General features: G+C 40.2%; 1 protein-coding gene across 1 annotated transcript in view; it reads left to right on the top strand.

The window, feature by feature from the left end:
* Window positions 1-6,298: 6,298 nt before the first annotated feature.
* The window catches only part of kcnip4a (potassium voltage-gated channel interacting protein 4a), a 149,068-nt gene continuing 134,947 nt past the window's right edge, over window positions 6,299-20,419 (top strand). Inside the window, exon 1 of the mRNA XM_005742996.1 lies at window positions 6,299-6,517. Within this exon, the coding sequence (XP_005743053.1) occupies window positions 6,457-6,517 (61 nt within the window). The 5' untranslated portion in view covers window positions 6,299-6,456. The remainder of the gene's footprint in view (window positions 6,518-20,419) is intronic.

A 20,419-nucleotide genomic window follows, 5' to 3' on the forward strand; every position in this document is an offset into this window, starting at 1 on the left:
TCAGGAGGTAAACGCTCGATGGACTGTGGGTTAACGTGAACTTTGACCTTTCCATTTAATGGTTGTAGTGCTGATGCTTCAATGTCAAAGGCAGCTTAGCTTGTATTCATTTGTTGCTCAGCCGCTGCGACACAGACCAGACTTCCTGTTTGAAAAGTTTTCCTTCTAGGAGATTTTTCTTTTTCTTTTTTCTTTTTTTTTTTAGCCTCTGATCAAACCATGCCCTTCAAGTTGTAGCTCATATTTGACAGTCCATAACTTCTCAAAGGGGGAAAAATCCCAGCAGAAAACGTGGAATCTTATTACTTCCTGTCATATCGTTTTTGATAGCATAATGGGTTCTGCTATTGCCTCCGTGACATTCAGTCATGGGTCAGCGTAAGATTAATGCTTCACCTTTCTGCCTTAATTCATTCAAACTCATTGAGCCTTCCATAGTTCTTATTGGCAGAAGCCCTGGTTAAATAACACAATCCGCCCGTTATGGGTTTAGAAATTGCGGCTCCGTGTCTCATTTGTAAAATCACCCTACAATCAGCTTCAGTTTTCACGATGAACTTCTCCGCCCTTTTGTTGTAGATCCGCCATAAATTTCAGCCTTAACCAATGGTTGTTTTCATAGCACTGGAACGGCTGCGATGAAAAATGCGATGTAAACTTTGTAAATGCTTTGATGAATCGAAGTGCTGGAATTCTAATATCGGCACAGTCTCCTTATTAAATACAGCGCAGAGGCCTTGTGCAAACCCAAATATATCTTGATTAAACTTTGGGCACCATTAGAGATGAGGACAGAAATAGATGCTTACTTTTTTTTTTTTCATCTCACAGGGGGCGGCATGAGCTTGATCATTAAATCAGTTATACTTGTGTGTGCGTGTGTGTGTGTGAGAGAGAGAGAGAACTCCAACACAGTGTAAATGGTAATTCCTTCTTTGTATTTCGATTGCTGAGATATTGATCGCCCACAAGTAAGTAAAATCAAAGTTTTCAGTTGACCTTGTTCTTGCTATGATTTTAAAGCTCTCATTCACCCCACCACCCACCAAAGTCACAGCAACGTAACCTCTTACACTGCCATATAATAATGACATCAAGCCATCTGCAGAGCTCACATCCCATGTGTTGGCAGACCTGTGCTCTCATTAATGCCCTCATATTGCCATCCATCTATCTGTGCCGGTCTGGCTATACAGATTTGGCTTCCTCTTTCTGTCCAGGTGCTCTGTTATTTATAGCCACCTAAAAAAAAAAAGTTTCAGTCATTGTTCATGGTGACAGTTGGCGAGAGTAACCCTCCCTGTTGTGTGCATTTGAGGAATCAAAAGGTTAGCTATTGGTATACATGTGTCTTGTCAATATAAGTTTTTGGGAAACAAAATTGAAGCAGTAAATGGCTACATCTTAGTCAGCTTAAAAGAAAAGAACGTATTTAAAAGTAAGTCAAAGCCATTATTGCAATTTGTTTTCCTTTGAAACATTTTTTGAAACTTTTTAGAGGTTTAAGCACCAATATTTTCGAACATTTAAAAAAGAGGCAGGACAGATTCTGTATTTTGTGTTTTGTTTTTTTCAGGTACCTTTATAAATTGAAAATTTTATAAAAATTTAAATGAGAAAAAAGAGGCTGGGCAGCCATGTGATCCCACTTTCATTGATGCTAGGGCAAGCTAAGCTAACAAATCTATCTACCATAGACAAGACAAAGGCTTCTAACTTAGTTTTGTGTAGGCTGTGCATGAGCATAAAGTTCTGTGCAAACTGTGCAAGGAGTCCAGTCCTTGTTGCTGATCATTTTCAGATGAATGTTTTTTGTTTGTTTGTTTGTTAAGCGACTTAAAACTGGCCTATGAATCACTCAAGCATAAAACAGGCATCTAACTCTTTGGATGAATCACTGTTGTGTTTACATGTAATAGAAAACTTAGCAAAAGGCCAATTTTAAAACATTGCATATGATGGTACGGTGTGCAGTGTGTCCTTAAAAAGTTTGAGGAAACTGGAAAAGTGGAGTGCAAAAGAAGTGACAGGTCTAAAAATGACTAACTAAAGCAGATGGACCATATCTGACAGGCATGTCTTTAAGAAATAGAAAAAAATCCAACAAAGAGCTGACAAAGGACCTGAGAGATACATGTGGATCTTCAGCTGATCCATCTCCTCTTTAGCGAAGCCTCATCAAAGATAGTATAATTGACTGACAAGCTTTAACTAAAGAAGTGAAACACAGAAAAAAGGTGGCTAAATTGCACAAGAACTGGACTGAAAATCTGATGTAGTGTTGACTCCAAATTTGACATTTTTTGTTCAAATTATCAGAACAAAAAATAACATCAACATCCAAAGAAGAGCTTTGGAATATCCTTTAAGAGGCCTGGAGCAATACAGCTAAACTATGATGAACACTAAAGCTGGTTAGAACTGTACAACGCTTGTTTTTGTCTTATACGCTGTATTTCCATTGATGTTTTCACGTGTTTTAATAAATGGCTGCACACATTTCCCATTTTCCTTGCAAAACACAAAGAAATCAGACTTTTGCAGAGGTCCAGCAATCATCTTAACTTTTCAGGAAGCACTGGCCAAAGTGAGCCTGTGTAACATTTGAAAAACAATGTTTCAAATAAAAAGTTACATTTATAAGCCAATTATTAGTCAATTTTCTGTCATAATTACTCTGTACACATGTTGTTGTCACACTGTGTTTCAGCTTTTATTAAAAGTATTTGTTGAAGTGAGGCAGGCTGGGTTGTATCTCGAAGTGTTTTTTAGAGTCATGATTAAATGTTTTGGATAAAAAAATGCTCACAGGGCATAAAAAAGAAAACTTGAAGCAAACTGCAGTCGAATGTGCACCTTTCACCTTGATGAACAATGAACTCAGGAAGCTGGAAGTTTAAGAAGAATAAATCTGCTGAAATTCACGTCAAGTATGTGGACCAACTGAGCACCAGGTGCATACATACGCATCATCTGAATGTCTTTCATGTATATGCCAGAAATAAATATGTCTAAAAATATCTGATATGCCAAGGTTTAAAGTTACGTTATCCAACAGAGGCATCAAAGTCATTTAAGGATGAAGCTCTTGCTGTGAGAAATGTCAGCAATTTCCCATGATACCTGCTGAGCAAATGGCCTCCTGTTTGGTGGTTTGTCTGACGCTGTCAGTTGTGTTTAACTGAACTGAGAGTGTGTTTAGCAAAACAAAACAAAAAAATCACTTGGAATTGCTCAGTTTTAGCTGCCATGAAACAGATGCGCAGCGTTGTTAAAAATGTTCTAATCTTCAAAAAAGCTGACAGTTGACTTGACTTGCTAAGAAGCAGCCTGGCTTATCTTTCACTGTGGGCTTTACTGTCAGCTGTAGTGGGGCCGTTTCATTGTGTGGCTACAGTACGTGTGGAAAATCTCCACTTTATTTCTTTCTGGACATAGTCGTCTGTCTAAAAACTGATATGTTGTCTGCACTGTGGTTTTGTTTGTGACTGTGTGTGAGTGTATGTGATTCCCGTCAAGTGCTCGGTGTGCGCGTGCGGGTGGGCGCATTTATCTGCAGACCCCGTTTTTTGTTGTTGTGTTTTTTATCAGGCAGCTTCCCGAAGTCTTTTGGCTTCAGCAGAGTTATATAACTGTCTAAACTGTTTGTGGCAAGTTGGGAAAGTGAAGCGATTTATGATGAAAACACTGTTAAAGACCCCTCGTGGTCACCGAACCACAATGTAAAAGTTTAATGTAGCCTATGGCGTGCCAAACAAACCACACTGTAGCACAGGCGCCATAAATTCAGTATGCAACTGTGGATTATGGCAAAGTGCATTCCTAAAGAGCTGTCTCAAAGAAAAGGTATGTGGACACCACAATAATATACCCAAATGGGACTGAATACCACTGCAAAACCACAGGCGTTAATGCCTCGGCCACTCTTCTGGGGTAGGATTTGTTAAACTTGTTGGCTGCAGGGACTCGCGCTTGTTAATCCAGAAGAGGTCAGGGATGTGTTGGGTGATAAGGCCTGGCTTGCAGACAGCATTCCAGAAGATTCAAAATATGTTAGATGAAACGGAGGTCAGCCAAGTCCCTCTATCCAAAACTGGAAATCCCTTTATTTATGGATCTGGCTCTGTGAAAGAGGACAATGTTATGATGTAACAGCACATAAACAGCCTCAGACTGTATTTGTTAAAAGTGTTACCCAGACCCAAGGGGATTTTCAGAACTGTTTTTAAATGTGGTACCAAGGAAGGCGGGGGGTATTCTAAAAATGGTACATGCATCCTTGTTTTAAGTTCACCTTTTCGAATTTAATTCAATTTATTTATATAATACCACATCAAAACAACAATCATCTTGTTGTGCTTTATATTGTAAAGACCATACAATATTGCAGAGAAAATCCCAGCAATCAGACGACCCCTGTATGAGCAAGCACTTGGCGACAGTGGAAAGGAAAAACTCCCTTTTGACAGGAAGAAACCTTCAGCAGAACCAGACTCAGGAAGGGGGGAGGGGCGACAGGACAGCCAGAGATTAATAATAACTAATGATGACATGCAGAGTTGTTTGTAAGGACATAGTGAGTGAAGAAGAAGCACTCAGTGCATCATTAATATATTAAGTTTTAAACCTAATCTTAAAAGTAAAGAGGGTGTCTGTCTTCTGAATCCAAACTGGGAGCTGGTTCCATGGAAAACAAGCCTGCAACCTGAAAACTCGTCCTCCCATTCTAGTTTTAAACACCCTACTAACCAAGTAGCCAACAATCTAAGAGCCAAGTGCTCTGATGGGTCCTGGCACTATGGGGTTTGTCAGATAAGACTGAATAAAGTTCATTTGTTACTGACTTTGTATTTGAGGAAAAGGATCTAACAGGGAAGATGGTAGCTATGGTAGCTGGGAGAGACTCCACGACCCTGATAAGGATAAGCGAAAGAGGATGGAGCAGTTTAATATTTGCATTGAAGGACACATACTGGTCAAAAACTACCCCAAGAATTCTCACGGTGTTTTTGGATGCCAAGGTAATGCAGAGAGTAAAACTAATTTTTCTCGAATTTTTAGAGACAAGTACGATGACCTTAGTTTTATCTGAATGTAGAAGCAGGAAATTAGAGGTCATTGGCTATTTATGCCTTTAAGACCTTCTTGCAGTTTGACTAATTGGTGTGTGTCACCTGGCATCATGGATAAAAGAAGCAAAAGTAAAGGTGTTGGGGAATGGTAGATAATGGACCAAACTAAAAAACTATAAACCCAGTTCCAAAAAAGTTGCGATGCCATCCATAAATGCAGGTTAAAGTTGTATCATGCCAAGAAAACGCCATGTGTGAACATGATTCAGTAATGCTGCTGTCTCCTCTGGTTCAAAGCCCAAAGCCGAAGTGTAAAACTTTTCTGTGGTGATGTTAAATTCTTTTTAGAAAACATGGACATTGTGTCCTCCAGACTAAAGAGGAAGGGAAACATCCAGCATGTTATCAGCACTCATTTCTAAAGCCTGCATCTCTGACGGTATGGAGGTGCATTAGTGCCTATGGAACTGGTAGCCTGAACATCTGGAAAGGCCTGTCTATGGTGAAGACATTTCAACAAACATTTGGGGCATCAGGAAATGAAAAATACAAACCAGGACTGTTGCGAATCAGTCAGGAATGGGACAACATTCCTCACCTAAATGTCCAGCAGTGGCAAACGTGGCCCCCATTTTTTTTTGAGACGTGTTGAGACCTAATTTCTTTCTGAAAATGTTACATTTTCACAGCTGAAACATTTGATATGTGTTCTATGTTCTATTGTGAATAAAATATTGAGATTTGGGATGTGCAAATCATTGGATTTTACACACCACCTAATATTTTGGGGGAAATGCATCGTTTTGCAACTAAAACTGGCTTTCAGTGCTGCATCTATCTATGTTAAAGGGCTCACTGAGGAGGAACATACAGTTTTTCCCAGAAAAGGGGAACTGGATCCCCTACTCAGGTAGTTATATAATGCCTTAGAGACACAGATTGATTGTATCTACAGTGGCTAACACTGCTTGTATAAAGATGAATCCGTGAATATGTCCAGTAAATAACTGGAATTAATCGATTAACCTTCCAGAAACTGCGATTTGCGATTAAAAAAGGTAAAAACAAACAAACAATTTTTTTTAATTTGTTAAACTGGAAATTGTTAAATAAGTTAGATTAGAAATGAAACCCCTGACTAACAAACAGAGCTCCCTATATACCATCACCATCATCACTTACCACCCACCTAAGCTCGTTCCCGCCAAACAACTGGGGCACGAGCATCCACCCAGCGCTGAACGCCTCTCACACACACAGCGAAACTTGGGAGTTGAATGAGAAGCACGCAAGTAGACCCAGCCGCGTACAAGTCAGCGAGGACGAGCTCCTGTGATCAACAACAATAATATTAATAAAAAAACTCCATCTTTGGGAAGAAACAATGGACGCAAAAAGAGTGGAGACCGTATCCGCCCGCGTGGACGCCGCTGTTTCTTCAACTGGTAGGACAGTGATGGCATGTTTTGGCTCGTGCGCCGATAACAGAGTGATTTATAAGGTGTCTTTTGCTCGGTCTCTTGTGTGGAAAATATATATGCAAAAAGAAGCCAAGCGGAAGAGTGGAAATTTAATGTTGCCTCGCTTCCTGGTGAAAATACCTTTTACAGCGTGCCTTAAAGCTGTTATTACAGGTGGAGGACACAGGGATACTCTTTAATTAGGCAAAGCGGACGTCTTACTTTGGTAAAAAACACAACTTTAGAGCTTTTTTGGGCTAAAGATAAGACCAAATGCACTGTCAAAGGGAAAAGTTACAATGAAGTGACTAATATCAGTAGTGCAGTGGGTTCTTGGTTAATATGTTTTCAAAGGCAACATTAAATTACTCCCATGCTAATTTTTTAGCTTGCATGTTTTTTAATGCTTAGCATATTTTTCGTTGTTTGTAACCAGAGCCGTGCCAGGACTTTTGCCTTCTTTTGAAAGACAGATATTGTTTGGGTGACCATTTCTTTGACAGCTTTCATTAGTTTGTCATCGCATGTTTTTACTGTGCAGTTTCACCTAGATTTAAATTATTAATTATTTGGCAATTGGTCGTTAAAATGTCACAAAATACGTCACTTCCTTTAAAAAAATAATTTATGTTTATATTTTTCAATAATTATATTACATTTGTCATTATTCATTAATGGCGAATCGTAGAAAACTGATGACAGTGACAGTGAATCAGCATACCCTTTAGCAGGACCCCACCTAAACAGAATCCAGTCTTCATTAAGACACCTGTGGTTTTCCTTCTTTGACTTTAAGTTGTTTGTGATAGGCTTTTTTTTTTTGTTAATCTGCAGCTGTACCCTACACTGTGCATACTCAAAACTTGTGGCAATAGAATTTATGTAGCCATAAAAAAAGACCATAATGGGTTCAGTAGCACAAACCCTCTCCTGGGTTCCTCCACCTCTCTCCTGCACAGTACTTGGCTGGCATCCAGAATAATGATCACTCAGTTATAGTCCGTAGGTTTCCCCTTAGGCCGTTCACTGCCTCTCTTAGAGCCAAAAGGAGCAGTTAACTTCTCATCATTCCTGACACGGGTTAATGTTTGTTTGCACGCCTAATTGACTCCTAATTATCCTTTTGTTAAAGACGTGAGTCATACCTTTAAGGTTTTAAACAGATTTGAGCTGCTGAGGAGCGTAACGCTCGTCCAGCAAACGCTGTATTGCCATCCTGAGGTTTAGATTTTCAGGTATTAGCCCATAGCGGGAGGGGTGTATAGAGGTGGGAAACAATACTGTATGTAGCTGCTTAAACAACCACTAGTGAGGAGTAAAACTTAGAACAACTAATGAGGTCATGTTGTCTTTTAACAAAAGCACTGTGACAATCAGGCTGGTGAAAGTGAAGACTGTGGCAGGTCCCAGTTGTCTTCTGTTGCAGTTACAGTATAAAGAGCTTTTTCATAGCAGCCATTTTGACATGAAATAATAGCTGAGCACAGGTGTAAGTAATCACATTGATTAGGGCTCTGTAGCTAAACAGAACAGTGCCTTCGGTAACATCATTAGTAACACCTGTGTTTACCTTATTGCCAAAAATGGCTGCTGTGAAAACGGTCTGTTGGCTGCACTGGAATGTAAACACATTATGCTTTATGTTATGTGATTGAAGGATATTTTAAATCTCATTTAAATGACATACCTTATTGTGCTAGTCATTTTCTTTGCCTATATACTTTTCAGTCATAATATATTTTTGATTTTGTTTCCAAGTATTCATCAGGACTGTGCTCAAAGACTCAGGACTGTTTAAGGTTGAATCTTTAGCTTAAAAATTACATAATACTGTAATCTTTTTTTTTCAGTTATGGTTTATGTTTAAACTTTGATTGTTGTGATTTGTGTGGCTGAGGTTTGGCTAGTAATAGAGTGCCATGTCCGAGACTCCCCTAGCAATTGATGACTTGCTTGCTTAGTGTGGGTGTGAGGTGGTTAGGGTGTGTGTGATATCCCCCGTGTTGGTGTTGTTCCTTGATCATAATTATTGTTGATCCAGGTTCACCACTGCAGAGACCAGACTGTTATCATGTCACAGATTTGTGATGTAGAAAAAACCCCACCAATGTGCACTAAGTGGCATTAGGATTATGGTTGGGGTTGGGGGATGTAATTGGGGTTACGGGGTTATGGTTTTGGAGTTGGTGTTTCTACGTTGCAAAACTATGACATCACAATACTGTGATCAGCCGCTTGTAATGTTGAACCTGCACCAACGTTAATTATGATGATCCAGGAACGACACCAACACAGGGACATGAGACTGTGGAGTGATTAGCATTTTTTGCTGTCCTTTGTTTGAATCTGCCATCTGGGGCCATTCTTTGAGGAGTTTGCATGTGCTCCCTGTGCCACAGACACTAACAGAGACCTGAGGGTGTAGGAGAGGCTATATCAGGTGTACCATAAACCTTTGCAGGATATGTTGTTTATCTTAAGTTAATGAGGCCTGTGGGAGTTTGAATCTGACTATAGTTAGCTTGCCTTAGCAGCTGACTCTAAGCCTCTCTGATTTACTGTAGTCGCCACTTCTGACCCTTTTGCTTGGTATTTAAGGCAATTTAGATTTAATTAGAACTATAGGGTCAGTCTATGTGTGTGGGAGGGACTGGAAGGGGCTGAAACATGTAGACATTTGCTACAAGCTTGCATCAGAAATCACTTGACTGTCACAGAGAGAATCCACATTCTGTCCCCTATGGCGCTTATTTTTCCTCAGCTCTTCCCTTTCCCTTAACTCCAGTCACTAAAGCCATCACTACTTTTTTTTAAAAAATCCCAATGGGATACCACATTATGGTGGTGCCCCAAGGAAATCTTAAAATATAACAATCAGCCATAAATATGCTACACCGCCCAGCCATGAGTTGATCCTCCCAAGAGCTGCTTCCTTGGTGCAGTGATTCTTTGCATCAGTGCCTCGGAGCTCTCTCAGATCACCATTACAACTTCTGTCGGTGCCTGCCAACGGCTCCCCTAGACATTTCTCTCCTTTAGTGCAGATTCCCAGAGTTTCAAAAAAAGGCGGTATATGAAGCGCAGCCCCGCGAGGCGTATTGTTCTGACTGAGTTGCTTTCAGCACCACGGCCAGCTCCTTCTCTTGCACCTAAACCTTTGGGAGTGCACTGTGGAGTTTTTCTAAACGCCGTCTTTTCATATTAGCAGTAAAGCAGCACCACAAAAGTGTTGAATCAGTGCTTCGTTTACTCTGATTTGCATTTGATTAAGCTTGCATTTTACCTACGCCATGCATCAGCTAACACATTTGTAAGACCTTTGTTAGTCAGCAGATGTAACAAGTCATGACTATAGTGACAGCACACCAAAACTGTGAATGACAATTCACAGTTTTGGTCTACATGTGGGCAACTTTATAAATCGCACTGAGGTTAGCAGTTAGTCAGGAATTGGTCAGGTAATGTTTAAGTTGATGTTTTTTTTAAAACACTTAAGTGCTGTATTCAAAATGTTTATGCTATAAAAATGAGAGGAAAATTATTACTGCTTAGGTACGTTTTACTGACTGAACATCAGCTTGATCTGCTGTATTTTTACTTCCACTTTATTGGCTCTGTAACACTAATAATACATACAGATAGTTTTGTGTGTGTGTGTGTTCAGACTTCAGCTTTGAGCACTTATGGAGTTGAGAACTGACCACATGTTGTGCGCATGTGTGTACTTTCCAAGCACCTGGCAGTCAGGGGTCCTGAGATCACAGAGAAGCAAAGCTACAGATTGAAGAGGAAACTGCTCCAAATCTGTCAGACAGCAGGGCAGAATGATTCAGCATTTCACAGGAATGTTTTGACAGTATGCAGTAAAGGATCACATAAAAGTCTCTTCTGTTTTTTTCTTCTTTTTGTTACCTCAAACCACCAGTTGTTTGATTTGTTATTAGACCAATTTACATTGTCCTTGATGATCTCAAAGTGTGACGTGGAGATTATGCAAATAAAACTATTTAAAGGCCAATTAATGAGATTCAGAATGAACCACGTAATGTTTTTAAGTGGCAGCTTCGAGACACGTTCCTGGAAGCATCTGCAGGTGTTTGGGCTTTTTTTAATCAGGAAAATTGCAGATGTAATTGTGTGACTTTGCTCGCTCTAGCTTTGTGCCTCTTCACCGTGATAAATCTGCCATCATTTGGCAGTGGGGATCATCAGAATTTTGGATCTGTTTGTCAGGTTTTATATTAATTATGTAAATAGATTCATAATTGGACAGTTTGACTTGTTAAACAGTCGGAGGCATACCAACTGCTGTGGAGTTAAGTGTACTTATCATCATCACGGCAAAAGAAGGCTTTGTTGTCGATAGGTTTCGTTTTTGTAATCACCCGCGTGTGTCCTCTCTACCTGTCGATAAAAAGGAGACCCGCGGTTACAGCTAGGATTAATTGTACAATGAACCTCCCTTCTTATCTCATGGGCACCCTCAAGCAGATTTTGTTTGCTCTGCATCCAGGCTTTGTTTTTCCTTCACATGGACTGGGTGGGGAGCATCTGCTTGCATGGACCATCTGCCTTGGGACACAGGCCAGACAAGAATGAGGGAAGGAAAAGTCAAAAAGAAAAGAGGGTGTGGTGAGAATGCAGTGTTCGGAAAAGGAGAGGCAACACAAGACAGTGAAGTGTGAACCCACATAGTGCGACTGACTGGCACGCCGAAGGAGGGTCGCTGTACCATTTCTGCGGGTTACTGCTTTTGGGACGGAGGAACATAAGGTGCTTGTATATGACTGCTGGAAGCTGAAAGAATTAGACTGTGTTTTGTGTTTATGTGTCCACCCACAGGCTTGTTTATGCCGCGCATTCATTCTATTGGACTTCTTTGGATAGTGCGCCAAACAGCCGGTTCCAACTGGGTGGGAAATGCTTGGCCTCAGCTTGCAAACGTGCCTTTGTTTGTTAGTGCCAAGGTCACACTGCGGAAGAACTGCATTCCTAGGGAAAAAAGAAACCATGGTCACCTTTTACCTTTCCAATTAAACTTTCGGACTGCTTTGGAAACCTCTTTTTTTTTAAATGAAACTTGTTTGTATAGGTGCAAGGTGACTTTTTATAGTAATGTATTTCATAGTTTACATTGCTGATCCCAGGACCTTTCTTATAACAACCAGCAAGCAAACAAAGAAAGAAAGAAAATCCTGTATTTTGTCCAGAAATTATTTTGCTGTGATCCCATAATAGCGCCTGACTGATATAGGATTACAAGATACTGATTTTGTGAATTTAAATATTTTTCTTGTCACATGGAGTTGTGGATTACTCATTTATGTTCTGCCCAAACAAAGGTTGCCAACAGGGAAGTTGCAGCACACACAATGTGGTTAAAGGCGTTTCCCTTGTCTCTTCTTTTCTTCTAAATTTAAAAGAATGTTCATTTATCGGCCGCTGTAAATGCTGATGCCGATATATTAGCAAATGACTAATATCAGCTGATGTATCTTTGTTCCTTACAGCAAGATTTCCGAGCACTTTAAATCATATCTGCGTAAATGAGTGTCGATTTATATTTACCACTGAATTATTACACAAGAAACACAGAAACAGTCCATCACGATGTGCTTCTAAGTTCATTTTCAGCTGGTGAAATGTGTTGTATCTCACGCCCCCAACATTACTCTCCACTACGAGACACTGAAAATAAAAGCAAATCATAAAAATACCCCTTAAAGGATCCGCCGTATGTCTGGGAGAACAAGTTTTTCCAAAGACTCCTTGATGAAATGGTGTCAGGGCTGAACATCATACAGGCCATATGTGGAGGCAGGCCCGGCATGAGTGGCCAACTGGAGGGTCCGTCTGTCTTTCTTCTCATCCCAATAGGGAGGGGAGTAGGGGGGCTCTATTCTGGGATTTAGTTTCTTCAAAAGTCCATGTCCTACAGGGTATTGCCAGCACTTAATATAGACTCTCACAACAGCAAAATACTAAACATATCTGTCATTCCAGTGGGAGATTATGACATGCAAAGCATACTGATATGTGCCATATGCCAGCCTGGGTCCATCTTGATAATTAGCATGGAACTGAAAATAGACTGCAGCACTCTGCATGGAATGACAATGACTGCTAATGGGCTTATCATTATTTGTTTAAGTGATTATTAGTAGATCTTTTGCAGCGTTCTGTCAACCAACACTCAACCTTGAAAGTGATGGAAAGAATTGGCCAGCTGTATGGTAGTTGCAGCATCCATGCAGTGTGCAAGGATGACACCTAGTGGCCATTCAGAGAAAAGGTGCCCATAAGTCAAGATGACAGTATGAAATAATTGTGCTAAAGTCTAGTTTGGGCATGCTTGCTTATCGTACTTTGAAAAACAAACAGACTGGGTTTAGGTTGCCATACTTAGGCATAAAGCTGCTTTTAATGCTGGTGCTACTAAGTGATTTAGGTATTGATTATTCTGCCAGTTAATTGTTAATCACGTTTAAGAGCAGCTGGTGAACTAAGCCTCAACTGTTGTCCAAAATACAAGTGCATTTTTTTTCTTTTCTATCTTTCTTTGATGGATTGGCAGCCTGTCCAGGCTGTACTGTGCAGCTCCCCCACCACCCCTTAATTGGATAAGCAGTAAGAAAATGGATGCATGGATGGACAGATGCATCTTACTTCTCTCTAACTGTTTGTTTGTTGTGCTTCCCTCCCTTGGGAAGTTTTTTCTGGCATCCTTATGAAATATTAGTGAATAGTGAGAAATACCCTTCTAAATTACCCACAGCCTACAAAGGTAAGTAGCTTTGTGTCATTTTGAGCATCATTATAGAATTCATTATTACCACAGAAAGGAAAAATAAAAATGAGATGACACAGGAAAGAGTGAATCTGTAGTATTTTTGCTAAAATATTAGAATTTTTTTCTTATCAGTTGATTTTATGCAGAGTTTGGTGCAGAAAAAGTAAAATAAACCAACCCAGACTTATTTTTTAGTATCATTAGTCAGTGAATGTACTCATTGTTAGTTTTTTTGCTAACTGCAATATCATACCAGCTTTGTTTGTAAAGCAAATCCACAATGGACCAAAGTGCTATACAAAGTGCTTGTACAAAAGCTGCACAAATTTTAAAAAATACAAGTGATAAAATAAAATAAATAAAATCGACATCTCCCACGGTGTCAGAGGCCAATTTAAAAACAGACAGAGAAGAGCCCTGTTTAATGTGCAAAGGCAAATTGTTCCACATTTTGGGAGCTGCAACTGTCGCCATTGTGCTAATCCATAAAACAAGTATAGATGACAGGCAACTATCCTGATAAGAGAACATTCGTTGTGCAGTGGCAAACAAATTGCTCCTTGTTTGATGAGCTGAAAATCAAGCGCATCCCTGGAGACAATGAAAGTGACCTTACTACATAAACCTGCAGATAGGCTATATTCTTTTATATGCTTGACTGCCACAGTGACACGCATCCTTACACAGAACGTGCCCCAAATCCCTCTGGGTGCTTGTATAGTCACCAGCGCAGTGTCTCTGTACACGCTGACCGATAAAGACTCTCTGTTATCTTCAGATAGCAGGCGCTGCGGCTGAATAATTTATGGAGGCATTCCAACACTTTGACAGAGGAAACTGCACACACCCACAGAGGGCAGGGCGGTGGTGAAAGGTTTGAGGCGTATATCTGGGGGTGTGTTTGTGGGTGCCTGTTTGAAAGTGTGCATATTCAAAGATGTGTGTCTATAGCTTTTTCTTGGCACTGCGTGTTGTGTGTTGAGTTTCTCCGATTTTTCTCGTTTGATTTTTTTCATTGTTTTTAAACTATGTGGGACATCTCGCTGCAGTTCATTTAACGATGAAAGAGCGAGCAAGAGTGAGAGAGATCAGGCAAATGTGAGCCGATGGACTGTTCGCCCCATTCATTTTCATTACGCTGAGGGGCCCTCTCCTAAGAGCTTTGTCAATTACCCAGTGTATAAAAGTGCTCAACACCTAATTACACAACAGTTGCATAATAGTGCGGGTATGTAATTGAAACATAATAATGAGAAAATGCTGTGATTGACAGATAATTGTATCAGCAACCTTGTTAGGTGGGTATGTCAACCCTTTTTTCATTATCTTATGTGACCTTTCAATTAGCCTTTGCAGCCAAAGCTGCTGAAGGTTCATGTGAATAAACCAGCTGCCTTCTGGAGTAACCGGAGACTCTTACCGAACCAGGAAAAAAAGCTTCCCTTGCTTCAACGTTTGCTTTTTTCCCCCCATCTGACACCGATCTTTGGTTCTTGTAGTCTTCACCTTACCTCTGATCAGATTACACAGCCATGGTTCAAGAAGTGATTGGATCAGTTTCAGGTCAGCTTAAGTAAATAAGTTAACAACAGCTGTTTCCGCAAAGATACCATTATGGAGCTCTCGGGTTTCAGAACAAGCTAGAAAGTAGATGTGACTTCACTGAGATCAGCCTTCAGTGTGGCTCGCATCTTTAAGTACTGCATTGCAGTTTGTTTAATCCACAGGGCTGTTTCCCACTTGCATTGTGCTAATTTTAGCTGCCACTTTGGAGGACAAGGTCGTGGTCGGTGTGTGAAAAATTGGGAAGACAAAATGTACGTGTCTATGCGTGCTGAAGGGAGGCAGAAAGTCATCCAGCCTCGAAGCACTCTGCTCAGTGTGCCTCACTGTGACTACCAGCCAACACGGTAACACTGAGCTACAGGGGTTCTGACCACCATGACATTGGAACGGCTTGGGAGATGGCAAAGGAGGTAGCAGCTCATTTCAAGCTATTGCACCAGAGAATAATGAGCTCCCTGGTTTATGGCTCCAACCTGTGACAGCATTTTTTTACAGAGTTCCTGCAGTGGCTGCAGCTGTTTTGTGTATGTGTGTGTGTATCTCTGTGTATGTGTTTGTATGCTTTTAAAGTTTTACCTTGTGTGGGCATGGATGAGGCAATAATTCAATAAATTTTTGAAATCCTACAATGTAATGTTTTCACTATTGGTTTGAAATAAATCTCTCTATGTGTGAAAACAAAGCAAACCGTGGGGAAAAGTTTCCAAACTCATCAACCGATTTAGACCAGAGTAAACAAACTATACAGTAGGTATGGCAACGTCCTTAGAGAGTAATTGTAGCATATTCATATATACAGACTCGCCTAACCAGCTAATAAGCAGTAGTTCACTTGGATCAGGAGTACTGCAGGGAAAAAAATATAGCCAAAAGGTGTTAAAAGGACAAACTTAAAAAATTCCCAACAACAAACAGAGTTTGGCTTTCACCCATTCTCAGAACCTTAATATGAGACAAACAGGCAGATCTGGTAAAACTTATAGCATAGATTTAACGTTGGCTATAGTCTATGTTAAATCAACTTCACTCATCTGCCCTAACCTGGAGCATTTACACTTACTTGAGCAGTGAAGACAATTAGTGGACAGTGTTTAGTACTGTGGTGGGGAACATTCAAGAAAATAAAAGATTTAATAATATGTTGCTCATATTGTTGGATAGTGTTTCCATTTGGGTAATGGCTTCTGTAATGGGGTGTTGCATTATCCTTGCAAGGTTTTATGATAATGTTGGGCTTGGTTCAAATGACTCCTTTTTTCCTCCGATGTGTGTCTTCGATCATTTCACACCGAGCAGGGTTTTTAGTAAGTCTTTAGCTTTTCCAAAGTCACCTGCAACATTTGGACTTAAAAAGCAAGATTCCCTCTTAAAACCTCACATAAAGGTGTAGGAAGTTCTACCTGTTTACCCAAAGTGAGCTTTTGTTTTGCAGTAGTTACAGAAACACAGACAACTCTACAATGAAAAGTAAGGGGATTTTAATTTGAACTAAACTGTTTTTTTTACTAAAGAACAAAATTTCATTTTTAAATGACTCACAGAAAATAGTGCCTGATGCAAAAATAGAGTGTCTTTATCGTTCCTTGTTAAATCCCATCACCCCATCAGCTCATGGGTGAGCTGTTTTGCGTGTTAAAACATCTGCCAGAAACAATTAGAGGAAGATGAGCCTAAGATGAGACTTGGTGCTTTAATGTGTCCATTATTTCAAACTGAACATGGTGAAGCAGAACACAGAGAACAGAAACACGTGTAACTGCCAGAATGTTGAATTTTGAGGAGGAGTAGCTGTGTAATAAAGCCATAGACCTCTTTTGCTTTTACCTTGTTAACTTAACAATTTTTAGTACCAGGTGTGTGACACAGTCTTTCAAATTGAGGTTTTACCCCTCAGCTGTAAAATGGTGATGGGGTTGCGATAACGTGAGAAAGACGCAGGAGTTTGATACCACATGTGCATCTACTAACTGGCGTGGTGCTGTGCATTGTGGTCAGAGATCTCCAGCTTGGTGGAGATTGTTCTAGAAGTCTTGTGGTTTGTTCAAATGCAACTTTTTCAAATTTTTCAAACCTAAGCTGTGCCGTCATGTTGTTTTTAGGGAGAGTTGGTTTTCTCCGGACAATCCTTCCAAATAAGTGCCGCTCTGTTAACATTTAACAGAGATGTAACTCTTGGGTTTTTTCAGTCTGTGAGCATTGCATGGCCTGACGCTGGGGTGAATTTTCTGGGACTCTGGGAAGATTGACGGCTGTCTTGAATGTGAGGGGAAGAAACTTTCTCACTGCAGAATGATGGACTTAAATATGTTAAACGTTTATTTTGTGACCCAGAAAGAATAATAAGAGTAATATAAAAACTAACTAGCTGCCGCCATTGTTGGAAACTGAGCTGGGCTGCGCTATGAATTCTGGGACACAGCTTCTTCTTCTTCGGGGTTTAACGGCAGCTGGCATTCTTGTACATACAGTGCTGCCATCTTCTGTTTCAGTCCGTTATTACACTCTTAAATCCTACTACCTGCGTCTTTTGTGATCTTACAAAGCTTCAAACGATGCGTCGACTATTAAATCAGTCGTCGACGTAATCGTGACTAGTCGACTAATCGTGGCAGCCCTATTATAGACACCAGGAAACTACAAAAACTTCTGCTTTTTTAGAAGTGCTTACACTTATTGATGATCAGTTATTGGAGTGTATATGATTATTAGCGCCTGGCTGCTACTTAACCTATTAATTCCTGGGAAAGACATAAGGGTGCTCTTAGTTTTTCACTTACTGCTGAAGCATTTTGGGTTAATTTTTGGTAGATAAATTATTATATCATGTAGTATGTAATTTTCTGTAATTCATGCAGTCTGCCTTCACAGATTGTCATGAATGCTTCTAAAGAGCTCACTGAATTTGAGTGTGGTACTGTTAGAACAAGTCAGTTTGTAAAATTTCTTCTCTCAAAGATATTCAACAATTAGCTGTGAGTGGGATTATTGCAAAGTGGAAGTGTTTGGAAACCACAGCAACTCAACCATGAAGTGGCAGACTACGTGAAGTTACAAAGCTGGGTCTGAAGTAGATGTAAAAGTCACCAATAAGACAACTTCCTGCGTTGAGCCACCACCTCACTTTCCTGTGTAACAAGAACAAGAAAGCCGGTGTGGCAGTTTCCAAATCGTTAGAGATTTATGAACTAAAATCAGGGATAATTATGACTTTGTTAATCTGTAGCAAAAGTATTGCTTTGATTTTGGCTGCCAGACTGCAGAATACTGAGGTAAAATATTCGCAAGCAGTGCAAACTCTGTGAAAGTGGATCGACTCCTGAGTTTTGAGTCAGGCGTTGTTCTGTTGGCTAGTTGGTCAAGTACATGTCTCACTCTCTGGTCTTTGAGAAGGAAAGCAAATGGATAAACATACACTTAAAGTTACTGCTTATTCTGCTTATAATAAAAACAGTATCTAATGTGTTTTTTGTGCAAAACTGGGCGAGGCTTAGTCTTCCAAAACATCCTGCAGGCTGCAGTTAGTGACAAGCTTAGATGATAAAGCCTAGGTGTCAAACACACACACACACATATGGTGTAACGCTAAATCCACTCCACTTGAGCTGCTCTCTGAATTGATTTTTTATAATACATTATCACAAATTGCTTCTGACATTACCGATGTGTGTCTGTAATCAAGGAACAATAAAGATTTAAGGCATTCACAGACTCAGTCTTATATCTCCTACAAAACCACGTAGTACCTTAAAGGCATTCAGCAGCTAATGCATGTGGATTGTATTTCAGTTTTTTTCATGGGGTGGCGGGAGCAGGACAGATAATCATAACTGAGAGGATGAGGTAGGAGCAGTACTCCACCCATCTTCCACTTACACGCACATTTGTATTCTTTTTGCTTGGCTGTGATTTATGTGCTGCACTGAATGGGTGTGCCACAATCAGACAGACAAAATATTTTTCATAACGTAGAAGAACAGCTGAAGACTTGTAATTGAGTAAAATCTCGCAGATTATTGCTGGAATCTGGACATTGCATAGCTCCTCTGGATGGTTACGGAGCAGTGTATTGGCCTACTGTTTTTTCTATATTTGTGTCTCATTATGTCTCAATTTGAAACATGACGATACTAAAATTCAACCATGCCTGCTCTTGGAGTTGACTCATACTCAACTAAGGCAGTGTTGAATATCAATAGCTCCTTGAGTATAAATTATTCAGCATAGGGACAAACCTTTCAAGCCTTCTCCCTCAGGATTTGGACGTCCCTCAGAATGTGCTCACCTAACGAGTGCTCCCACAGAATGTATATCCATGCATGCATAACATGCCGCAACATAGCGACCAATCTGTTCTCTCATTTCAATCATCAGCGCGTCTCGGCCTGCTGGGAGAGCGTGGCTCCTTTCCCAGTTCTCTGTCCCGGGCCCCCCTCTGTCTCCTCAGGTACAAAATATGTCTCGAACATCTCAGGGGAAGCAATTAGATTAAGCATTGCTGTCTCCCTGTAAGCACAACCATATATCACTATGCAGAAATTAATATTATGTGCATTTAAATGTAAACTTAAGCTCATTTGGAAAATGGCCAAAATGATTAGCGCATGAGTCACAGAAATGAGTGACATTTAGAGTCTGTTGTAAGATAAACACAAGGTGTATGTTGAGTGCTGACAAAATTCTGCATTCTGAGATCCTGGTAATAAATCCATGGTTGTCTGGGGAAAGTTTGTGTAATGATGCTTAAACACTTGAGTACAAACATGCAGGTTTAGCAAGTTTTTTATGGGGTTTAAAAGTTACTTGCATCCTTAGCTGTGATAGCAGAGCTGGTATCGTTTTCACCTCTGAATGCTGTGTGTGTCACCATTGCAAGATTTGGTCCTGGCAACACTGATTTTAGCAATCTGGTTCTTTATGAAGAACCAGATTGTGTCCCAGTCATGCAAGATGCAGACATAAATAACGAGGGATATTGATATGATTTTATTTATCCTGCTGCTATCATCTGTTCAGTTATTATCAGCTCTGCTTATGTTGATTATCAACTCTGTCTGTGTGTCAATTGATCAGTAAAGTGTCAGTACAGCTGATGCTGAACCTGCAGTAGGAAAAACATGCCAACAATGATAAAATGAACTAAGCTCAACTGCCATACCATAGTAGTGACATCATCATGGCAACAGGAGTCATTATAGCTGAGGTGGTCCAACTGATAATTGAACTGTGTAGTGCTTAATGAAACGCTATAACTTTTGTCTCTAGCATTTATGTTCCTCGGAGAAGGTCTTAGCAGGTACATAGTGGCACTCTCTTGCACAAAGGTTGTCACAAGGTTAAGATTTTTAAAAAATTGTCTGAACAGTTTTGGTGACTGCAGGACTTTTCCTTTGGTGCTAACTTTAATTCTGAAAGTAACTGGTTGACATTCAAGTGAAACTCATGACTTTCTGCACTTTGTGCACTTTGTATAGATGAGGTTGTGTGTGTGTGTGTGTGTGTGTGTGTGTGTGTGTGTGTGTGTGTGTGTGTGT

This window comes from Pundamilia nyererei, unplaced genomic scaffold (genome assembly GCF_000239375.1).
Source record: "Pundamilia nyererei isolate P.nyererei 1_Seehausen unplaced genomic scaffold, PunNye1.0 scaffold00126, whole genome shotgun sequence".
In the NCBI taxonomy this organism is placed as follows: Eukaryota; Metazoa; Chordata; class Actinopteri; order Cichliformes; family Cichlidae; genus Pundamilia; species Pundamilia nyererei.